The 25,389-nt window shown below is 41.4% G+C and overlaps 1 protein-coding gene across 6 annotated transcripts in view; it reads left to right on the top strand.

Moving 5' to 3' along the window:
* CACNA1E (calcium voltage-gated channel subunit alpha1 E) overlaps nt 1–25,389 on the top strand; it is a 718,540-nt gene that overhangs the window by 567,361 nt on the left and 125,790 nt on the right. For all 6 annotated transcript variants that reach the window (XM_077276797.1, XM_077276799.1, XM_077276796.1 and 3 more), the window contains one exon: nt 19,161–19,264. In XM_077276797.1, the coding sequence (XP_077132912.1) occupies nt 19,161–19,264 (104 nt within the window). The remainder of the gene's footprint in view (nt 1–19,160; nt 19,265–25,389) is intronic.

The raw sequence follows: 25,389 nt of genomic DNA, 5'->3' as shown, positions 1-25,389 counted from the left end.
CCTTCAGGCTCAGTCCTGAAGCCTTAACACACTGTGGAGGCTTGCCCCTCCACACACACAGACTCCTGTCTGTATTGTCCGCCCTGGACACATGGAAATCTGTCCACCATGACAGACTCCCACACTCACTGCCATGTGCCAAATACACCTCCATTATGTAGCCTGAAACCACACCCAGGTACCTGTCACATGATTAGCCATATGGTTCTGACATCACCACAGGTCCTGACACACATACTGACAGCTATGGTTACATCACAGCGGTAAGCCATCTATGTGACACATATCTCCCGTCGATTAGACACCCTTTAGCCACGCTGCAATATATATATATATATATATATATATATATATATATATATACACTCACTGGCCACTTTATTAGGTACACCTGTCCAACTTCTTGTTAACACTTAATTTCTAATCAGCCAATCACATGGCGGCAACTCAGTGCATTTAGGCATGTAGACATGGTCAAGACAATCTCCTGCAGTTCAAACCGAGCATCAGTATGGGGAAGAAAGGTGATTTGAGTGCCTTTGAACGTGGCATGGTTGTTGGTGCCAGAAGGGCTGGTCTGAGTATTTCAGAAACTGCTGATCTACTGGGATTTTCACGCACAACCATCTCTAGGGTTTACAGAGAATGGTCCGAAAAAGAAAAAAAATCCAGTGAGCGGCAGTTCTGTGGGCGGAAATGCCTTGTTGATGCCAGAGGTCAGAGGAGAATGGGCAGACTGGTTCGAGCTGATAGAAAGGCAACAGTGACTCAAATCGCCACCCGTTACAACCAAGGTAGGCCTAAGAGCATCTCTGAACGCACAGTGCGTCGAACTTTGAGGCAGATGGGCTACAGCAGCAGAAGACCACACCGGGTACCACTCCTTTCAGCTAAGAACAGGAAACTGAGGCTACAATTTGTACAAGCTCATCGAAATTGGACAGTAGAAGATTGGAAAAACATTGCTTGGTCTGATGAGTCTCGATTTCTGCTGCGACATTCGGATGGTAGGGTCAGAATTTGGCGTAAACAACATGAAAGCATGGATCCATCCTGCCTTGTATGGAGCATCTTTGGGATGTGCAGCCAACAAATCTGCGGCAACTGTGTGATGCCATCATGTCAATATGGACCAAAATCTCTGAGGAATGCTTCCAGCACCTTGTTGAATCTATGCCACGAAGAATTGAGGCAGTTCTGAAGGCAAAAGGGGGTCCAACCCATTACTAGCATGGTGTACCTAATAAAGTGGCCGGTGAGTGTATATATATATTAGATGCGCCAATTCTGATGCTTTGCCTGGCTCTTCCCATTTGCCCTGTGGCGGTGGCAAGTGGGGCTCATATTTGTGGGGTTGATGTCACATTTGTATTGTCTGGTGACATCAAGCCCATGGCTTAGTAATGGAGACACCTATCCATTACTAATTCTATAGTTGTATTGTAAATAAACAAACAGCCAGAATAAAGTCCTTTATTTGAAATAAAAACAAAACACACTTATCCTTTTTTATTTATAAATAACAAACACAGTTATACTCACCTAATGCCCATTCCACTGAATCCTCATCTCCTGTACTAAAACAAAAATAGAAAACAACAATATCCCTTACCTCTCCGTCATTCTGTCCCACTCCGTAATCCATGTCTGGGGATAAACAGTTTTCAACCTGGATAGTGCCAATATGCAACTGTCCATGCTGAGAACCACTGAGGAATGAGGTGCTGCGAGGGAAACATCATTGACCAGTGGTGACATCATCAAGGGTTCTGCAGGTAGCTGAGACTGCGTTCCAACATCTGCTAATTCACCTCTGCTAATGAAGTGTCAGTATTAGGCCGGCGTCACACTAGCGAGTTTTACGGACGTATGAGCGCAGAAAATACGTCCAGAAAATACGCATTGCACACGGCCAATGATTCTCTATGGGGCTGCTCCTATCTGCCGTATATTACGCATCTGTAATATACAGTATGTTACGGCCGTAGAAAATTACAGCATGCTGCATTTGTCAGCGTATTGCGCAAAAAATCCACCAATAAAAGTCTATGCGGGCGAGAAAATTACGGATTACACACGGACCATGTGTGTGACTTGTGAGAAATACGCAGCGGTGTTCTATAGAAAAGCCGTCAATTCAGTGCGGTGCACAGTAAAATCACACTGACAGAATAGAATAGGTAGAATAGAATAGAATAGGTAGAATAAATGTGTACACATAGAATAAGTATATAAGAATAAGTAAAACTTGGTGAATGAATGGAATGTAGGGGAATGTACTGTAGTTACCATATGAACTCGAGCCTGGGAAAATATTCAGAAAAGTTCCCACGATCGAGTTCATATGAATTCATCCAGCATTCCATTCATTCACCAAGTTTTACAGGCAGGAGCACAGCTGCATTAGCAGAGCTCCTGGCTGTAAAATTATTTAACCCCTTCAGATGGATTTACAGCGTGGGACAAGACTGAATGATGGAAGGTACGGAATATTGTTGTTTGTTTTTTTTTAATTTATTTCAGGTGACAAGGGTCTTCAGGTGGATTAAGAGTATAATAAAATATTAAAACACCATGTGTCTTTATTTCATTAAAATACTTTTTAATAATGTGTGTGTGTTTTATTAACCATTTCGTACTATTGGATTAATAATGGATAGGTGTCATAATTGATGCCTCTCCATTATTAACCTAGCTTAATGTCACCTTACAATAGCAAGGTGACATTAACCCTTCATTACCCCATATCCCACCGCTACACCGGAGTGGGAAGAGAGAGGCTAAGTGCCAGAATAGGCGCATCTTCCAGATGGGCCTTTTCTGGGGTGGCTGGGGGCAGATGTTTTTAGCCAGGGGGGGGCAATAACTATGGTCCCTCTCTAGGCTATTAATAGCTGCCCTCAGTCACTGGCTTTCCCACTCTGGCGGAGAAAATTGCGCGGGAGCCCACGCCAATTTTTTAAGGGATTTAACCCTTTACTTTAATATCTAGAGCCCCCAAACTTAACACACATACACTTCTTACATTAATAAAGAGGAATATGTAATAAAAGAAGGGATATGAGATGGTTTACTGTATGTAAACCATGTCTCACATCATGTCAGGTTTGTGAAGGCGATAGGAAAAGCCGGCAATTGAATTACCAGCTTTTCTGCTATCTAGCGCTGAATTAAATATAAATATATATATATATATATTTAGTTATTGGATGTGGCTGCATCCAGACTGATCTTGCACTCCTCCCATTGACCTTGCAGGTGGCGGTAATCAACTCTACCTGCCCATAAATTGTAGGTTTAGCCCATAGTGACATGTTTTGTCCATAGTTGTAGGCTGGTGGCCCAAAAGTGGCATGTACGGTAGAGTAGGACCCATCAGAGGGAGATCACCTTGCCGTGGTTGATGGGCACAAATGAATTGGCCAATTTATGCGCTAATAATCTTCATTTCATCTATTACTGTAAGTTTTATGAAAATAATTTTTTTGAAAACATTTGTGAAAAAAATATTTTTGGGAAGTATAATTCATATTGAATATTTGTCTGTGTTTTCACATGGCCTAGATTCATGTACATGTGCTGCTGTGTTCTTTTATATATATATCTAATATATAAAGCTGAATGTGTGTGTGTGTGTATGTATGTATGTATGTATGTATGTCCGGGATTGGCATCTGAACCGTAGCAGCTACAGCCACAAAATTTTGCACAGTCACACGTCTGGACCCCGAGAGCGTCATAGGCTATGTTGTGAGGTGAAATTTTAACCCCGCGCTTTCCAATTCACCAAACAATTTTGCCCCTATCTACATAATGGGGAAAAAGTGAAAGGAAAAGTGTTGGAGGCGTCGCAGCTACAGGCACAAAATTTTGCACAGTCACACGTCTGGACCCTGAGAGCGTCAAAGCTATATTGTGAGGTGAAATTTTAACCCCGCGCTTTCCAAGTCACCAAACAATTTTGCCCCTATCTACATAATGGGGAAAAAATGAAAGGAAAAGTGTTGGAGGCAAATTAACAGCTGCCAGATGTGAACAAGGGGGACTTAAAGAATGACAGCGATGGCACCAAAGAGTATATACTGTACAGTTGCTAAGGTGGGGCCCCAACATGGGATAATCACACCACCACGGGGATATGAACACACACACAAAATGCGCCACACACTACCACGTGCTCGAACACATATACCACCCTCAGTGCACATTTCACCACACATACACCAACCTCGCCACATAAAAGTAGAAACACAAAAGTCGCCGCTCAAAACTCGCCACGCGCAAAACTCTCCACATGCAAAACTCGCCACACGTGCAAAACTCGCCACACGCAAAACTTGCACACGCAGAAAAATTGCCACACGCAGAAAAATTGCCACATGCACAAAAGTTGCAACACATGCAAAAGTTGCCTCACACAAAACTTGCACATACTCAAAAGGCACCACACATAAAACTCGCCACGCGCAAAACTCGCCATGCGCAAAACTTGCTGCACACAACTTGCTACACTAACCTGTCACATGCAACTCGACACACAAAAAGTTGCTACACGCATGTCGCCACACAAAACTCATCTCACAAAAGTCCCTACATGCATGTCGCCACACGCAACTCAACACACACAACTTGACACACGAAACTCGCCCTAAAACACACACAAGTCTGGTATCCTTCAAAAATAAAAATCTGATTAATAAGCAGACAAACTACAAGAGCAACAAATGTACCATATAGGAATCCGGCAGCTGTCAGTCACATGACCAGTCTATTATGTGTATGTGTGAGCTAATATATACTGCCAGGGGGTGGGCTTACTGTTGGCTGGGGATTTATCAGGCTGCCATTTTAGCTTACAAATACTGAGGTAAAAATACTGACCAAATAACGTGTGAACGAGGGCTAATACAGGAGGAGATGGCATACAGCTATATACTATATACAGGAGATGACACACAGGTATATACTATTTACAGGGGAGATGACACACAGGTATATACTATATACAGGAGGAGATGACACACAGATATATACTATATACAGGAGAGATGACACACAGGTATATACTATATAGAGGAGGAGATGACATACAGGTACATACTACATACAGGAGGAGATGACATACAGGTATATACTATATACAGGAGGAGATGACACACAGGTATATACTATATACAGGAGCAGATTACCTACAGGTATATAGTATATACAGGAGGAGATGACACAGGTATATGCTATGTATAGGAGGAGATGACATACAGGTATATACTATATACAGGAGATGACACACAGATATATACTATATATAGGTGAGATGACACACAGGTATATACTATATACAGGAGATTACATACAGGTATATCTAATATATAAAGCTGAATGTGTGTATGTATGTATGTGTGTATGTCCGGGATTGGCATCTGTACCGTCGCAGCTACAGCCACAAAATTTTGCACAGTCACACGTCTGGACCCCGAGAGCGTCATAGGCTATGTTGTGAGGTGAAATTTTAACCCCGCGCGTTCCAATTCACCAAACAATTTTGCTCCTATCTACATAATGGGGAAAAAGTGAAGGGAAAAGTGTTGGAGGAAAATTGACAGCTGCCAGATGTGAACAATGAGGACTTAAAGAATGAGAGCGATGGCGACAAAGAGTATATACCGTACAGTTGCTAAGGTGGGGCCCCGACATGGGATACTCACCACACACGGGGATATGAACACAAACACAAAATGCGCCACACACTACCACGTGCTTGAACACATATACCACCCTCAGCACACATTTCACCACACACACACACCAACCTCGCCACATAAAAGTCGAAACACAAAAGTCACCACTCAAAACTCGCTACATGCAAAACTCGCCATATGCAAAACTAGGCTCACGCAAAACTCGCCACACGTGCAAAACTCACCTCATGGAAAACTCACCTCATGCAAAACTTGCACACACAGAAAAATTGCCACATGTACAAAAGTTGCACCACATGCAAAAGTTGCCTCACACAAAACTTGCACATACTCAAAATGCACCACACATAAAACTCGCCACGCGCAAAACTCGCCATGCACAAATCTTGCTGCACACAACTTGCTACACTAACCTGTCACATGCAACTCAACACACAAAATGTTGCTACACGCATGTCGCCACACAAAACTCATCTCACAAAAGTCGCTACATGCATGTCGCCACACGCAACTCAACACACACAACTTGACACATAAAACTCACCCTAAAACACACACAAGTCTGGTATTGTCCTTCAAAAATAAAAATCTGATTAATAAGCAAACTACAAGAGCAACAAATGTACCATATAGGAAATACGGCAGCTGTCAGTCACATGACCTGTCTATTATGTGTATGTGTGAGCTAATATATACTGCCAGGGGGGAGGGCTTCCTGTTGGCTGGGGATTTATCAGGCTGCCAATAGCAACCAATCACAGCTCAGCTTCTATTTTGCTACAGTTAATTAACCTGAGCTCTGATTGGTTAATATAGGCAACAAAGACATTCTCAGTATAACAAAGCTAATATATGTTGTGAAATGCTTCTATTTGCTTAGTTTTTGCCTTTTAATAATTACATTTCTATCTATTTGTTTTGTGGTTTTTGTGTGCAGAATAAATTTTTGTTAACACATTCTATTTTGCTAACAGCAGTCATTAACCCGGGCGAAGCCGGGTAGTACAGCTAGTATATATATATATATATATATATATATATATATATATATATATATATATATATATATATATATATATATATATATATATATAAACATATATATGTGTCTCACTAACATATATATATATATATATATATATATATATATATATATATATATATACACTGTGTTCCAAATTATTATGCAAATAATATTTCCTCCTATTTTCTCTAAAATACCTATCTGAATTGCAGTCATTGTTATTTTCCAGTCATCTACTATTCTAGTATAATTGCAATGTTTTGGAACAAACTGCCTATGAAAACAGTATCTTTTTAAAAATCAAAATTTTTCAAAATGCATGTTCCAAATTATTATGCACAGCAGAGTTTTCAACCTTTTTTTTTATTATTTTGAACAAAAAAATGGTCAGTTGTGAAGTTATAAGCATTATCAGCTTATTCCAAAATGAAATCAAACAGTTTTCAAGTGAAAACTTTATTCTAGGTGATGTTACATTTGCACATAGGACCCCTTGTTGGAAAGAAGCTTCTGAACTCTCTTGTCCATTGAATGTCAGTTTTTGGATGGTTTCTGCTTCAATTGTTTTGCATGTGGACAGAATCCCCTCCCAGAGCTGTTGCTTAGATGTGAACTGCCTCCCGCCATCATAGACACTCCTTTTGATGATGCTCCAGAGGTTCTCAATGGGGTTGAGGTCAGGAGAAGATGGCGACCACACCATAAGTTTGTCCTCTTTTATGCCCATAGCAGCCAGAGATGCAGATGTGTTTTTTGCAGCATGAGACGGTGCATTATCATGCATGAAAATGATCTTGCTGCGGAAAGCACGGTTCTTCCTCTTGAACCATGGCAGGAAGTGTTGTTTTAGAAACTCCACATAGATTATGGAGTTCATCTTTACCCCTTCAGGGATCATAAAGGGGCCAACAATCTCTCTCCCCAGGATTCCAGCCCAAAACATTACTCCACCTCCTCCTTGTTGGGTTGGCGCCTTAGACGTGTTTTCATGGGGTGTCCATCAACCAGCCATCCTCCATCCATCTGGACCATCGAGCGTTGCACGGCACTCATCGGTGAACAAAACAGTTTGGAAGTCAGTCTTCATGTATTGTTTGGCCCACTGGAGCCGTTTCTGCTTGTGTGCAGTGGATAGAGGTGGTCGACAGGATGGCTTACCCACAGCTGCAAACCTCTGGAGGACCCTGCATCTTGTTGTTCTGGGGACGTTGGAGGCACCAGCAGCTTCAAAAACTTGTCTGCTGCTATGACAAGGCATTTTTGCAGCTGCTCTTTTAACCTTACGCAATTGCCTGTTGGAAAGAGTCCTCAATTTTTCCTTATCAGCACGCACACGTGTGTGCTGGGAATCAGCTACATACTTCTTGATTGTGCGATGATCACGATGAAGTGTATTGGCAATGCTGATTGTAGTCATGCCTTGACCTAAATACTCCACAATTTGTTGCTTCTCAGCAGCCAACACATCCTTTTTCTTTCCCATTTTGGCAAAAAATGTAGGCTGCTTAATAATGTGGAACAGCCTTCTTAAGTAGTCTTACCTTTATTTGGACACACCTGCCAAACCAATTTGCACAGGTATCTGCAATTGCTTTCAGTGATATAAAGAGCCCTGACACACATCACCATCAATGAGTTTAAATGACAAACAAAAAAATTCTAACCTTATCACTCATAAACTCTTTGTGCATAATCATTTGGAACACAGTGTATATATAGACTGTATATATGTTTTTAAGAAAATTTGAGCCGATGGATCCATGATATGTCCATTTTGCAAGCCTGCGCAAAAAAAAATCGCCATACGGAAGCCATACGGATGACACACGGATAAATTTGTGCGTAAAAATCACATCCTCGCATTGAATACGAAACAGTGTTTTGGGACAATTACTGCGTATTATGGCTGTAAAAAACGGACCGTATTTTCATACGCCTAGTGTGACGCTGGCCTAAATGTTTTTATATGGGATCTACTTTAGATAACTTCCATTTTGTAACAGATCCACTGACTCGTTATGCATCCCCTTTACTTATAATGGGGGCTGTTAAAGTATCTGTGAGGTTTTCAGTGGAATCCAACTACAGATTGTGTTGTTCCTGCCATCAAAAAATGCTAAACCGCTAAAACATTTGACACAAACTGAAACACACAAAGGCGATCATTTTGTACTTGTGATTTTACTGCTACACCAAGTTCCTGTTGCAACAAAAAACAGGGACAGCATGGTGGCTCAGTGGTTAGCACTGTAGCTTTGCAAAGCCAGGGTCCTGTGTTCAAATCCAATCAAGGGCAACATCTGCAAGTTTTTATGTTCTCCCTGTGTTTTCATGGGCTTCCTCCGGGTTCTCTGTAGATTGTGAGCCCCTGGCTCTGTGGGGTTTTCATCTGAAGCCCTGAAAAATTATATTCATTCAGGGCCATTGAGTTGGTTTAATTAAGCAGGTGGACTCACTTTGCACTCTGTCTGATGTCCTTTTGGAAGTCAGGCACATGCACTACCATTACTTGCTTAATGGGGATAATGCTCCTCCAATCTGCCGATCAGTGCAGGTCTCAGAGGTTAGACTTCTACCAATTTATAAATTATCACCTATCCATTGATCGCATGAGCCCACACAAACATGGGAAGAACATACAGACTCCTTGCAGATTTTGTATGGGATTTGAACCCAGGACCCCAGAGCTGAAAATTGTCAGTGCTATCTACTGAAAAAAAAAACCTTTGCACCGTGTTAGCCAGTAGATAGAAAAGTATTAAAATTTTAAAGTCTTCAGGGGTTGATACCTTTTAATGGTTAACTGAAAAGATGGTAACAAATAGCAGCTTCAGAGACTACTCCTGTCTCTTCATCAGGTGTAGCATTTTCTTCACAGTTTTATTCAGTGTTTGAGTGTCAGACTGACACACAGTGCCTGTGACAAGAAGATTGGTAAACTAATAAAGATCACTGACAGCACTCAATAACAGGACGCATGTCCAAAATTTCCAAGGAACCAACATGGAAGTCTTCAACAAGAAAAAAGGTAGACAGCGTCCAGTCCAGGGCGTTCAATCATATAATAAGGTTTTTTCCACCATCAATAAATACAACATTTTGACCTGATATAGGTCTTTATCGGGTACAAATAGTGAAGCCTAGGGGGGTTTATATAGTGTGTTTACTACACATACACCAATCACAAGTACCTACCCCCTGACATGAAATACATCAAATACAAACATTTTAGTAACAAGTACAACATCACAGTTCCCAATAAAATTCACCTCACTATCAAATATAAATGAGTAAAAAACTCCTTGTGCATAATAATAAAACGTCAGAAATGCAAATAGAAAGCGTTGATCCACCAATCTCAGTACGGCATCGCTATTGTTATGGTCAAAAACTAAACCCCCAATCACTATCATGTCCATAAGGCTACAAGATTTTGCGTATATATCACCCAATCAGGGTGGCATGTCCGCTGTTGTCATGGGGGAAGTAGTCACATGCCTGATGTCGTCATCGGGGAAGCAGTCACATGCCCTCTGTTGTCATCAGGGAAGCAGTCACATGCCCTCTGTTGTCATCAGGGAAGCAGTCACATGCCCGATGTTGTCATCAGGGAAGCAGTCACATGCCCTCTGTTGTCATCAGGGAAGCAGTCACATGCCCGATGTTGTCATCAGGGAAGCAGTCACATGCCCGATGTTGTCATCAGGGAAGCAGTCACATGCCCGATGTTGTCATCAGGGAAGCAGTCACATGCCCTCTGTTGTCATCAGGGAAGCAGTCACATGCCCTCTGTTGTCATCAGGGAAGCAGTCACATGCCCTCTGTTGTCATCAGGGAAGCAGTCACATGCCCTCTGTTGTCATCAGGGAAGCAGTCACATGCCCGATGTTGTCATCAGGGAAGCAGTCACATGCCCTCTGTTGTCATCAGGGAAGCAGTCACATGCCCTCTGTTGTCATCAGGGAAGCAGTCACATGCCCTCTGTTGTCATCAGGGAAGCAGTCACATGCCCGATGTTGTCATCAGGGAAGCAGTCACATGCCCTCTGTTGTCATCAGGGAAGCAGTCACATGCCCTCTGTTGTCATCAGGGAAGCAGTCACATGCCCTCTGTTGTCATCAGGGGAGCAGTCACATGCCCGATGTTGTCATCAGGGAAGAAGTCACATGCCCGCTGTTGTCATCCGGGAAGCAGTCACATGCCCGCTGTTGTCATCGGGGAAGCAGTCACATGCCCGCTGTTGTCATCCGGGAAGCAGTCACATGCCAGCTGTTGTCATCAGGGAAGCAGTCACATGCCCGCTGTCATCATGGGGGAAGCAATCACATGCCCGCTGTTGTCATGGGGGAAGCAATCACATGCCCGCTGTTGTCATGGGGGAAGTAGTCACATGCCTGATGTCGTCATCGGGGAAGCAGTCACATGCTCTCTGTTGTCATCAGGGAAGCAGTCACATGCCCTCTGTTGTCATCAGGGAAGCAGTCACATGCCCTCTGTTGTCATCAGGGAAGCAGTCACATGCCCGATGTTGTCATCAGGGAAGCAGTCACATGCCCTCTGTTGTCATCAGGGAAGCAGTCACATGCCCGATGTTGTCATCAGGGAAGAAGTCACATGCCCATTGTTGTCATCGGGGAAGCAGTCACATGCCCGCTGTTGTCATCAGGGAAGCAGTCACATGCCAGCTGTCATCATGGGGGAAGCAATCACATGCCCGCTGTTGTCATGGGGGATGCAATCACATGCCCGCTGTTGTCATGGGGGAAGCAGTCACATGCTTGCTGTTGTTATGGGGAAGCAGTCACATGCCAGCTTTTGTCATCAGGGAAGCAGTCACATGCCTGATGTCGTCATAGTGGAAGCAGCCACATGCCCGCTGTTGTCATCGGGGAGCAGTCACATGCCCGCTGTTGTCATCGGGGAGCAGTCACATGCCCGCTGTTGTCATCGGGGAGCAGTCACATGCCCGCTGTTGTCATGGGGAAGCAGTCACATGACTGCTGTCGTCATCAGGGAAGCGACTCTGGTAATGTGCAAGTAGATTGGTAAACTCTAGAGATGAACAAATGAATTTCTTGTGAATGAAATCGGCCAGTCCGAGCATTATGATGAGATCGTCGTCTGTGTTATACAGCCGTCTGGCTACGACCTTACAGCACGGTCCCAAGTCGGAGCTTCAGTTTAGAATTCTAATCTTCACTTTTTTTCTTAATACAATGGATGTCAATATTCTTGAATAGGATCACCAGAAGTATCTAACCATTGAGTCTCTTCTGTTGATGCCATATCACCCAGCATGAACCTGAGTCATAGAACATGCATTTTTTTCTTGGATGTTCTCATTCATTGCACATTATCTCCAAACCCACCCAGATCTCCACTCCCCTTTTCCTCCCCGTGTTAATTAATGTAATTGGCCTCTGAATATGTGCTGGCAAAGGCTCATGAGTGTCAGCTAAGCCGCGAGCATCTGCGCTCCCATGCTGCTCATCATTAGGAGGCTGTGCATTCTGTGTCAGCACTTAGAGGAGAAGAGGAGTGTGAGGGCATTGTGCCCAGTCGATGTGATCATCTCGCTGCTTTCATATTATATGGTTGTGATGACCTCGCCTAGGTTTTTTCATCTTTAATAGTTGTCGTGAACTTTCTGTTGATTATCACAAACATTGCCTAGAATAGCATTTAGTATAACGTGTACTGTGTCAGGCTATTTCTGGGCGGCTTTGATTCATCGGTAATTTTGTTATTGACATCTGTCAGACTCATAATCGAAAAATTTTGGTAGATATTATTAGAATTAAATTACTCATAATTATAGGGGCAAAAATAATGTTATTATCCAAATGTAACTATGAAATAATGAATGGATTTAAAAAAACTTGAACAAATGTCACATAACGTTGACAACCTTGAGCTGCTAAAAACAAGACTCCAGACAAATTTTCATAATTTGCCAGATTGTCCATATACATGTAAAAGGTAACCTGTGATCTCCAAAAGTGCTATTTATTTCCAAATATAGGGTTAATTTGCAGGTAAATAGCATTATGAAGGTGCCTGTTCGCTGTACTGAAAATGCCTGACTGCCTCACTGGACGAGCAGCTGCAGGGAGAAAATGAAGTTATATTCTCCCTGCAGCCTCTTGCTTCCAGTCATTGGAGTGGTGCAGGGAATGGTAAGGCTAAGATCCCACGATAAGCATATGGAGAGTTTTTAATGTTGCAGATTATCTGCACCTATTAGGAAAATTAGATTATTTGTGTTTCTTATCGCATTTTTTACACTCATTTTTATTGCGTTCATAAGTTTCATAACGCTGCCATTTTTGTCTCTTTGGTGTGTGTTTTTTTTATATATAATCTTTGTTTTGAATATTCCAAAAGACAGTAACATGCCGTAGTAATGTAACCATGATATCAGCGTTAATTTTAAAAAAAATAAAAAAATTGAGGGTTAATCTGGATGAGAAAGAAGGAAGAGAGGCCAAAGACAAGACAAGGAGTGAAGGGGGATAAGAAGACCTGTTCAGACCTTGGATGTATGCGTAGAGAAAAAGAAAATTTAAGAATAGTGGTAATATGGGGTATAAATGTTAACTATGTCTAGAGTAACAAAAGAAAGGCTTTCTTTAAAGAGGTCAGATTAATTGAATATGGTAGACTTTTGATATGAATGCCAGTTATTCCAGAATACTAGAGTTTTTTCGTTCTTCGAGTGAAGCAATCTGGGTTTTTTCAACGGTAGAATTGAGATTTTGACTCGTTAATTTTATTTTTTAAAGATTTGTATCTGTTTGGGATCAAATTTTTTAAAGGAGTAAAGGATGTTGGGGATTAGGTTAGGTTTAGGGTTGGTTTTATGCGGCTATATAAACATACTACGTTTTTGCAGCGTTTTTCATGCAAATTAAAAGCTCCTTTTTGCAGTACTAGCAAATGCTATGAGTTTTTAGAAATCTCATGCACACACATTGTTTTTTTTTCCTGACTGGAATGGAAAACTACTGCGTTTTTGAAAACTGCAGCATTTCACTTCTTTCGGCGTTTTTTCACCCATAGAAAGCAATGAGTGAGTGCAAAAAAGCTGCAAAAAACGCAGGTATCAGGTTTTGCTGCATTTTTAATGAAGAAAAGCGTGTACAGCAATATGTGAAACTCATTTATTTTGTGATATTCATAAGTTTAAACCACAATGTCTTGGTGTTCTCACCTGAGAATAGCAGTTAGGATTAGTACAGTTTAACCCCTTACCGACATCGGGCATACATTTATGCTGCTGTTGGTATTCCCCGCTTTAAAGGGACTCTGTCACCTGAATTTGGCGGGCCCTGTTTACGGTCCAATGGGCGGTGTTTTCTGTTCTTTCATGCACCCCTTCCTTTCCCGCTGGCCGCAATATTGTCTTGAATTTGATTCGGTTTCCTCCATAGTATACACATGCGCAATGCAATTTTGCCTTGCGCACGCGCAGTATGCTTTGCCCAACTGCGGGCAAAGCCAAAAAGCATTAATGCGCATGCGCCGGTGCACTATGTCCCAGAACACAGCAAAATACTTCTGGGACATAGTGCGCCGGCGCATGCGCACTAATGCTTTTCTGCGAGTGCTCAAGGCAAGATTGCATTGCGCACGCGTGTACTACGGAGGAAACCGAATCAAATTCAAGACAATATTGCGGCCAGCAGGAAAGGAAGGGGTGCATGAAAGAACAGAAAACACCACCCATCGGACCGTAAACAGAGCCCGCCAAATTCAGGTGACAGAGTCCCTTTAATGTGCGCTCCGGCGGTGAGCCCACATCTTTTCCGGGACATGTCAGCTGTTTTAAACAGAGCATGAGATAATATTCTGAAAAGTTCCCACGCTCGAGTTCATATGAGTTCATCCAGCAGGGGGCGCATCACTGCGACTCGAGGTAACTACAGTACATTCCCCTGCATTCCATTCATTCACCAAGTTTTACAGCCAGGAGCACAGCTGCATTAGCAGAGCTCCTGGGTGTAAAATGATTGAACCCCTTCAGATGGATTTACAGCGTGGGGCAAGACTGAACAACGGAAGGTATGGAATATTGTTGTTTTTCTTTTAACTTTATTTCAGGTGACAAGGGTCTTCAGGTGGAATGAGAGTATAATAAAATATTAAAACACCACGTGTCTTTATTTCATTAAAATATTTTTTAATAATGTGTGTGTGTTTTATTAACCATTTCGTACTATTGGATTAATAATGAATAGGTGTCATAATTGACGCCTCTCGATTATTAACCTGGCTTAATGTCACCTTACAATAGCAAGGTGACATTAACCCTTCATTACCCCATATCCCACCACTACACGGGAGTGGGAAGAGAGAAGCTAAGTGCCAGAATAGGCGCATCTTACAGATGTGCCTTTTCTGGGGTGGCTGGGGGCAGATGTTTTTAGCAAGGGGGGGTCCTATAACCATGGTCCCTCTCTAGGCTATTAATATCTGCCCTCAGTCACTGACTTTCCCACTCTGGCAGAGAAAATGGCGCGGGAGCCCACGCCAATTTTTTCCGGGATTTAACCCTTTTATTTAATAGCTAGAGACCCCAAATTTTACACAGAGACACTTCTTACATTAGCAAAGAGGAATATGTTATAAAAGAAGGGATATGAGATGGGTTACTGTATGAAAACCATGCCTCATATCCTGTCGGGTTTGTGAAGGAGATAGGAAAAGCCGGCAATTGAATTACCGTTTCTGCTATCTAGCGCTGAATTAAATATATATATATATATATATATATATACCTATTCTATGTGTACACATTTATTCTACCTGTTCTATTCTGTCAGTGTGATTTTACTGTACACTGCACTGAATTACCGGCTTTTCTATAGAACACCGCTGCGTATTTCTCGCGAGTCACACACATGGTCCACGTATAATCCGTAATTTTCTCGCCCGCATAGACTTTCATTGGTGAATTTTTTGTGCAATACGCTGACAAACGCAGCAGGCTGCGATTTTTACACCTGTAACATACCGTATATCACGGATGCGTAATATACGGCAGATAGGAGCTGCCCCATAGAGAATCATTGGGCCGTGTGTAATGAGTATTTTCTGGACGTATTTTCTGCGCTCATACGTCCGTAAAATTTGCTAGTGTGATGCTGGCCTTAGACGCTGCGCATTTACGCTTGCTAGTGATCAATTATATATAACATATATCCAGACTGTGGAAGCGCTGCGTGCGCGAAACAGCTGTCATCCTGTGGTCAACATGATCTCCTTGTCCATTTCGCATATGTCCTAATAAAGTCTTATCTGTTTTATTGGGCTTGGTGAGTGCAAACCATTTTTTTCTTTTTCTCTGGATATATGTTATATATAATTGATCACTAGGTGACCTGACATGCCGGATATATAGGGAGGGACTAGTTACCACTGTAGCCACGCCCCCTGAAGAAGGTGGACTCGCACCGAAATGTGCGTAGGGGAGTGAGGTCCGGGAGGCCTGCCTGACACAACATGGGTAATTACTGTTTGTAACTTTGTGTTGCTGTGGTTCACGTTGTTGATATTAGCAGGTTGCTATAGGCTTTACATGTCTTTGGCGTGGTCAGAGTGGATAAGATTAGGAGCAGTCAGCATTCACAGGGATCTGTACTGCTTTCGAGCCCTCTGTTCACTGATTACACCATTCAGCCTTATGTACCTTTACAACTGTGGCTGTATATTGTGCATAGTTGTGCCACAGTGACCCATTTTTCACCATACTATATTATAAGAGCCCACTTATGGAGGCAGGTCTCATCGGTACTCACTTAGTTGGGATTTTGTCATGTACCTCATATTGTTACTTTATACATCGATTGCTCAATGAACTGTGTGCATGTATATTTATGGTTCTAAATTTTATCTTTATTGATATTTAATAAACTTTGTTCACTTTTGTAAATTATTAGCATTTGACTCATTTTCCTCCTTGATTTTCATATATTTTTGAGTCGCGTTGCTCGTTGAAATATGCAATTCAGCATATATATGCTATTATATGCATGGTAATATTTTGGGAATAATATGTCTTCGGGACTATTTATTAAATAAAAATAAATATTATTATTATTATTATTATTATTATTATTATTATGACAAGTACAGCAGGTCCAACATTGTGTCTTTTGGTCTCAGTGTCTCAGTGGTCAGATCCCCACCAACATAGCATTTATCACGTATCTGGGCTGCTAAGCCTACCTTTAGGACTTCAGATTGGTTGGGAGAGTTTTGGGGAGTACTCACTTTACATAAATAAAGTGGACTCATGTCGCTTTGGCTACTGAAGTACACACTCGATGCTGTAGTAGGCTGTTCTTATAATTTAAGCAGACACATACTCTTAATGCTTGGTCTAAACATAAATGCTAATGTCTTCAAATGTAAAAGGATCCTAAAGTCCTCAGTGCCATTTGAATTAGCAGTTAATTAAGGTGAACTTTCCCTCTTTCCTCCTCTAATCCTGCAGGCTGGTTAATTATTTTAGCAGTTTGAAGTTATATTTTGTTAAAGATTCTGATATCATTAATGGTGTAACATTTTTACATTTTGTATTTGTAGATATGTTTCATCTATATACACACGATTTAATGACACATGTGAATTTGTAGAGGCATGTGATCAGAATGGCGAGACAATACAGAGCCAAAGGCGCAAAGCAGATCTCTCATCAGATTTCCCAACACAAGCTGCATAGATCATTAAATAGATCTCTTAGACCCGATGAGACTGGTGTATTTACTTTCAATATCCATGCCCCAATGGCTGTACAGTCGTGATATAAAGATGAGCATTTTATGAGTCCAGATATAGAAAATGAAAACTCACGCGTTCAAATGTATTCATTCTTCCCCCACCAAGTGATTGACAACTGCAGCTTGTACTGAGCACTGTGAGATCTCAGCAGCAGGGAGGACACTGAGGAGCTGTGTTTTATAAATGCTCTCTTATTCAGCATCTTGGCATATGTAAATGAACCAAGACTAGTCTGGCAAGACGTCCTTTTCCCCCATACTAGTTCTCCAAAAAATGAAGGATATTGTATTATTGATGTCAGTCATACCCCACTTCATAGTTAGACCACTGACACATCATGTGCATGACATTTCCAGCTGTCGTACCAAAAAGTAGAGTTGAGTATTGATTTGTATAAGCATATTTTTTGTAAAAAAGCTAATATATTAAAGGGGGCTTCGAGCATTATAAGAAAGCTGGCCAGAGAAGGATATGGTATAAAATTAAGAAGACACATGTACTCAACCCTTTTATTTTCTTCTAGTCCCTACTGCATGGTCTCCACAACCACAATTTCTGATTACTTTCTGCAGTTATGACATTCCATCCATGTGCACGGGACCACTCTAGATAATCACTGGCCACAGTGATGATGCTTGCATGTGAGATGCATGACTGCTGATGCCACTGATAGCAGCAGTCAAATGGAAAGTAACGCCACAACTTCACTACAGGTAGTACGCAAAAAGCATCAGGGACTATTGGAGTTGAAGACTAAACTGGAGAGTCTAATACTGTCTTTTTTATACTATTTCCTCCTTGTTGCCTGTTTCCTTCAGATACTGAAAACCCCTAGAGATGATTTGTTAAAAATCGCAAACATAGTTATTCTCACCTGTCACCCATTCCACTGAAGCCATGGTCTCCTGTAATAAAACAAAAAAACAACAACAATATCCCTCACCAGTCCTTTGTACTATCACATGCCATAATCCATGTCTGATGATAAGTTTTCAACCTGGACCAGTGCCAAGATGCAACCGTCCAGGCTGAGAACCACTGGGGAATGAGCTGCTGCGATCAGTGACATCTTCAAGGTTACCGCCGGTCACGGAGGCTTCGATCCCAGTCGGGCCTCTGAACTGCGATGACCTAAGGTGTGTGCACAGTGAGAAAAAGTCTCACGGTCCATCGCTGAGCTCAGAGAGTTCACCGGGAGAAATGACAGTGTTTGCAGTGCTTTCATCCACATGACAGCGCGAGATACACCCGGTGTTCATGGGGCCAAACCAAAACAGTAACATGGAATTTCTGGTGAAGTCCGTGTTCGGTGTCCATGCCCGAACAGTAGGTGTTCGGTATGGACGCCGAACTTTACTGTTCGGGTTCGTCCATCTCTAAAAAGCCCCTATAAGGTGCAAAGACCTTTAAGTGGTAAGACAAATCATGCAAGATGTAGCCCCAGTGGCTGGACTGTTGTTGTACTAATATTTTTTAAGATGTTTCTGGAGCTAGCAGACGTCATACTGATCTTTAGAATTGTCTTGAAAGAAGTAAGTAAAATACCACCACTACTGTTATATAAAGAGCTCCTAATCAAGTCTTAATCTTAATCTTTCACAGATATTGTCTACATATATTTATTGACTTATCTTAATTTTTTCTTTACTTTATAGACCAATGATGCCTTAGGACCCACTTGGAATTGGCTGTATTTCATTCCTCTAATTATTATTGGGTCCTTCTTTGTCCTGAATCTAGTTCTTGGTGTCCTGTCCGGGTAAGTCTAAACACTTAGTAAATTATGATTGGAAAAATAATTTTAAGCACATATCCACATGGAACCAAACATTTGGGATTATCAAATAAAATGTTATATTGTAAGATTCTTATATAATTAAGTTTATCCAGGAAAACCTTGAATGTACGTGTAGTCTGAATTAATCAGTTCTAACATAGAATCTGCTGCCACCAGGCTTTAATAAAAGAATAAGACGCCCCCATTACTAACCCCATAGTAAGTTTGTAAATAAGCACACAGGAAGCATAAAATCCTTTATTTGAAATAATGCAAAACAACCTGTTTTACACATTTATTTAAAAGCGAAAAACACAGTTATGCTCACCTTACGCCAAATCTATTGAAGCCCTTGTCACTTGTAAAAAAAATCAAAGATAATAAACAACCATATCACTCAACTGTCCGACGTGAAGATAAGCCATACTTTCCCATGCCATAATTCATCTCAGTGATATGTGATTTTCACCCTGAATGGTGCCATGATGCGACTTTCCACACTGAAAACCATGGGAGGTCATTGAAGCTGCGTTCCCACACTTCACTGTGAGCTCTGCTTTAGTAGATGACCTAATTGATCTACAGTAGTTTCTTTAGTCAAGATGTTACCTAATTTCAGTTCCATCTATTAAAACGAAAATATCAATCAACCAGCAAAATATTCCATTGCTTGTCATTTGATACCAACTTTACAGCTTCCGTTCTACAGCATCCCACTCAATCCTAAGCATGTATCATTATACTGAGTGTTTGCATCTCTAAGTGACCTGGCTACTTTGCATTATAAAGACCCAGCAAGGAAAGCAATCCCCACGTGGGGAAATTGCTGCTGTCTTACCTTGGTGTTTTCAGCATTACATAATAGCAGGATATTTTTAAATAATGGAGCTCAGTAATTTAAGGTAAAAAAGGTTTCCAAGCATAATAAATAAATATATAACAATCCCAGTAATAAAGCACAAAAAATAAACTAAATATATTACTTATGGTGTGATAGATTTTTATTGCAAGAGATCCTGTAGAGTTGAGTTGCAAGCCTAGACAGTTCACTGAGCGTGTGTAGGTTGTGGAGTAGGCTTATCCGTGCGTTAGCCCCTTATCACTGTGTGTGTCTGCACCGAACCGGGTCTAGTTCTCAATAGCAGCATGCCATGCTTCACAGTGCAAGCGTGGGGCTGGTTCGTGGCATATGCAAATTCTGAAATTGGAAGGATAATTAAATTGACAAATATGTGAAAAAAAAACCTGGAATGTTTGCTGTAATAAGGTGGTAATTTTTGGGCTCAGATTTATTTTATTTATTTTTTTAAGTTTGTCCCTCTTTACACAAGTTATGGTGCTTTAATTTAATGTTCTTTTATATGCTAGAAGTTATGACAAATTATTATAAGAACTTTGTCCTTCCATGTTTCTTCTTTTACTGTTTAGTATGTATTGTCTTATTGAGGCTGGCCAAAATATCATACATGGTGTGAATGGAAGATGCGCTGGCAAAATAGGTGTTGGGCAAAGCCAGAGAGAAAATAGAGATTTGCTCCTTGGTTCTGGTCACATAGGACTCTTTCCTGTGTCAGATGCATCCTCTCCCAGTCCCATGTAATTGATCTGTATATAGGTGGATCTTGCAGTTTCCAGAGTATTTGCCAAAAAAAGAGTTGAGTGCAGTGTTAGGGCTCTTGCACACTGTAAGGGGAGAATTTGGCCGAGAACTAGCTCCGAGCCCTTAAACACCTTGCTTAAAGGTACCTGGTTGTGTGTCTGCAGTTGTGTTTTTGTTGCACCTTTGGAACTTGTTCTGACACAATTTGTGCAGCACTGGACCCCTTTACCTTCACAATAAAGAAAACAGATGGCTTCACAGAAAGAAAGTCTTGTTTACTAAGGTTAGAACTTATATACACGGGGAGCAGGTAAAATGCTTGGCTTTTTCTTCTGCATCCTTTAGCTCCAGTTTTCTCTCAACTTACAACTCCTAAAACCATGAACCCACACACTAGTCCCAATTACTCCTCCCCAACTATGGGCTGGGCTTACCTTTAACCCTGTCACCCTTAACTAGCAGGAACTGCAACCTTCAGGAGGGGTGGTACATCATCTTTTCCACTCTTACAACATTACCTATTGTATCGGATGACTGCTATCCCTGGTTTTCACAGATAGCACTTGTACTCATGATATTTTATGGGGATGTGCACATGTTCAATTGTTTTTCTTCGACCAAGTGGTCCGAGAAAAAAAATCAGAGAACTGTCCAATTTTGATTCGAGTGTTGGATCAAAATCGCCAATGCAGATTTGTGGGTTCATGTGAAATATCAGACCGCAATTTGATGACATCCAAGTGTAGTTCGATTTTCTGACAGAACAGACTGGCAGAATGGAGAAGGTGGAGAAACAATTTTTTTTCCCTCCACCTCCAAGAAAAACTGATGCCACTGTGATCAAGCTCTGATCGAAGCCTAACCAGAATAATAGGACAGTTTTTCTGGGATGGAGAGAAAATGATAGTTTGGACTTACCCTCAGGCTAGGTTTCCAAGAGAATATAAAAAACATATGATTTTTATTCAGAAAAAAATAATGTTTTTTTAGGGAATAAGCTGCCACCAGAGATGTCGGACAGTGGCTTATGGGACATTTTTTACTTACCGTAAATGCATGTACTTAGAGCTAAAAATATATATATTTTTAAATGGGTTTCATTTTAATGTTTTATGCACGGTTTCGCTTTTCCAGGCTCTCTGTTTTTCTGCACATTTAGCTTTGATATGGTCTGTGAGCAAAAATCAGATGAGAGGAGCTCGGAAATAACAAACAAGAACAAGAAAGAAAATACAAATAAAAAAGTTACAAACTCCCTTTCAGACCATCATAGTGTGCTAACTGATGGATTATCAGTTAAATGTAATCTTTCAGCAGTTTTTTGCTATGTAATCTGAAGACAGCAGGAAATAGAGGCTGAGACACGGAATTCAGGGATGTGTCACTTGTCACAGTGCCTGCTGTTGTTTACGAACTGTGAAGTATTTATCACTAAGAGATTAACCTTGCTGGACTACATTAGTCTGGTAACGCCCCCTTCCCCTGTGATAAGCAGCTCACTGTCTGTTGAGAGCCTGGTGTGGGCGGGGTTAGCTTTCTCAGCTTTGCTTCATTTTAAATCTAAAGCCTCTGATTGTTTCAGAACTGGTGCACCCAGTGAACTAAATGATACATCGTTGGATTCAGCTTCTCTTTGCCTACATTACGCTGCTCTTAGATCAGGTAGCCAAAACTTGCTGACAGATTCCCTTTAACTCATTCTGTAGCCATTAACAGTATGTTAATTCTGCAGCAAATGGTGCCAAATTTTTCATGAAGGCAAAATGCAAGATAGATTTTAGAATCAATTACATGCATTAAAGTAAAAAAAATTGTCTCTATGGCCACATTCACACGTTCAGTATTTAGTCAGTATTTTCAATCATTATTTAGAAGCAAAAACTAGGAGTGGGTTAAAAATGCAGAAGTGGTGACGTGTTTCTATTATACTTTTCCTCTGGCTGTTCCACTCCTGATTTTCGCTTTCAAATACTGAACAAAAGTAGTGACCAAATACTGAACGTGTGAATATGGCCTAAGGGTGGACAAGTCCTATAAGGGCACAAATCAGGGACCATTGACTTGCTCAATTAATTTCTGTTTGCTGAAGTTTCGGGTTCTTTTGACCGTGTCCAAGGTGGCAGGTAATCTGTCTAGCTAAGTTGAAAGTGTGTTCCAGAGAATGGGTGATGTGATGGAGAAATTGTGGAGATGGTTCTATGAGGAGTAAACTTTATGTGCGGGCAGATGATGGGAGACTTGGTCAGAGATGTACCAGGAAGGAGGCAACTTATGGCCCGCCTTGTAAGTCTTTGTATTGAACTGGATTCTTTGGACTATGGGTAGCCAGTGAAGGGGATGGCAGAGGGGGAGGAAGAGAAGTGAGGATGGGAGAGATACACTATGCAGTTGAGGTTGGACTAATGGAGCACAAGATTCTTACAGACCCTATACACATTAAACTAATGACGTTTGAACCCACCGATATTGACAGATTCAGCTGACATCCTAATGTATATGAGGCTGTTGACCAAATGATCATCGAGGGAGATCTAGATTGGGTATGTTCGATTTTGGACTGCTAATCGCCTTGTTTCCCAGAGATAGACCGCCGGCAGACATGATTGTCTGTCTGCGGGTCTTCCATAGAGCACACAGGAGCTATCGGCCGAACAAGTGCTCTGTGTATAATGAAGAAAGCCAAGATGACTGCCGGCCAAACGATCGACTAAATCATTGTTCGGCTGACCGTTATCTAATGTGTATGGGTGCTTTAGATGGGCAGCCATAGATAAGGATGTAGCAGTAGTCCTGGCAGTGGACCCAATCACTGGTGCATGCAGTCTACAGTCATCAATGGATCTACAATCAGTTGGCAGCAAGGCAGCTCTTATATTCGCCTGGAGATCACAGGTCCATGGAACTTTCTCAACAAAATCAGTTTGTGAGCCAAATCAATATTAATAAAAATGTAGATAACTAATTCATCAGAGAAGGACATAAATGAACAAGAAGATGTTGACCATCATTATTTGTAGGAAATATCTGCACTTTTTCCATTATATTTACTGATAGTCTTTCTAACTATGGATATCTTCCATTATCTCTGGACGTTATTTGCCTCTTGTTGTGATGCAGCTTTATTGTTTTGTCCGTGTGACTGGTGGAGTACTGATCGGAGCCTGTGCATCTAGAATTTGCTTATCCCAGTTTTTACGCATTTCACTTGGTTTCCATGGCAACAGCAAAAGTTCCAGAACGTGTAAACAGCTTATTGTTTGTGCTGCAATGCTAGTTTTGGGTGGGGGAAGGAGGAACGGGGTCTGATGGGTAAGTACTAACTAGACATTGGTTTGCACCCTTGAATATCTGCAGTGCCCATAGGGATTGTAGCATCATGTCAAAATTTGCCTTAGTCGTGTTTCGTCCTCAATATTCGGAATATTCCAGTGTGTAGGGTCTGATAAAGTGTCAAAAAGCTCTGGGCAAATGCAGATTCATTTGTGATGGATGGAAAATTACACTGCAGCATTTTGCTATGGCAATGATATTGAATATGTATTTATTATACTTATTGCAGTGCAATGCATGCAGTTTTAGGTCCCGTAAATCTCCAGATATATTGTATGTTTGGAAATTACTTGATCCTGCAGTCCCCAAATTATCATTTTGGGTTCCCACAATGCAATGATCTATGGGCTTCTGCCTGCTAACTCCAAGACCATGCATCAGCATGATGGATCGCAACATGGATCACACTGTCTGCCGCACTCATTTTGCAAAATATCAAGAATATAGAATGTTTCTTTTAACAGATAATCGAGAAGTTTAAGGCACAACTATGTGTAGGTGTGATGGTGCCATGAAGAAGCAACATGTGATTTCTCTCCAATTATTAGGGTGTACTTAAAAGTGACCAGCAGAACACTTGTTTGACCAATAACTATGTCCACCATGTTCATCATGTCCAATATTTGCTCTCTCTGCATCATCAGTTGGGGAAAGTCCAGAGACCCAAATACACCTTAAAGTACAGTGTTTCCGTAAAGTCATGGTGCACTTTTGAGCAGTCACTGGAAAGCAACAAAAAACTATAGAAATGTGAAATCTGCTCCAAATAAAAGAAACACTCTCCCAGTTTCAAACCTATTCAGTGCAGTTTGATGTGGGCTCCATTTGTTGCCCTACACACATCCAAACGATAGTGAAGTTCTTGCAACACATGGGTAAGGACGTCTGGTGTAACAGAGTGAATAACGTCTGTGATTCTCTGTTTTATATGATTAATGTCGTTGATACATTTAATGTACACATGTTGCTTCACATAACCCCAAAAGTAAAAGTCTAAGGGCGTCAGATCCGGGGATCGTGGTGGCCATGGCTTGACAGAACCCCTGCTTATCCACCGCCGGGGAATGTTCTATCCAGAAACTCACAAACAATGGTGGTGTAGTGTGGAGGAGTGCCGTGCTGTTGAAAGATGACACCTTCTGGAAATTGTGGCACTGCATACAATTCCAACATGTCA

The sequence above is a fragment of the Ranitomeya variabilis genome, chromosome 8 (assembly GCF_051348905.1).
Source record: "Ranitomeya variabilis isolate aRanVar5 chromosome 8, aRanVar5.hap1, whole genome shotgun sequence".
In the NCBI taxonomy this organism is placed as follows: Eukaryota; Metazoa; Chordata; class Amphibia; order Anura; family Dendrobatidae; genus Ranitomeya; species Ranitomeya variabilis.
Note: the sequence above shows the minus strand (reverse complement) of the source record. Positions and strands in the feature narration are given on the sequence as shown.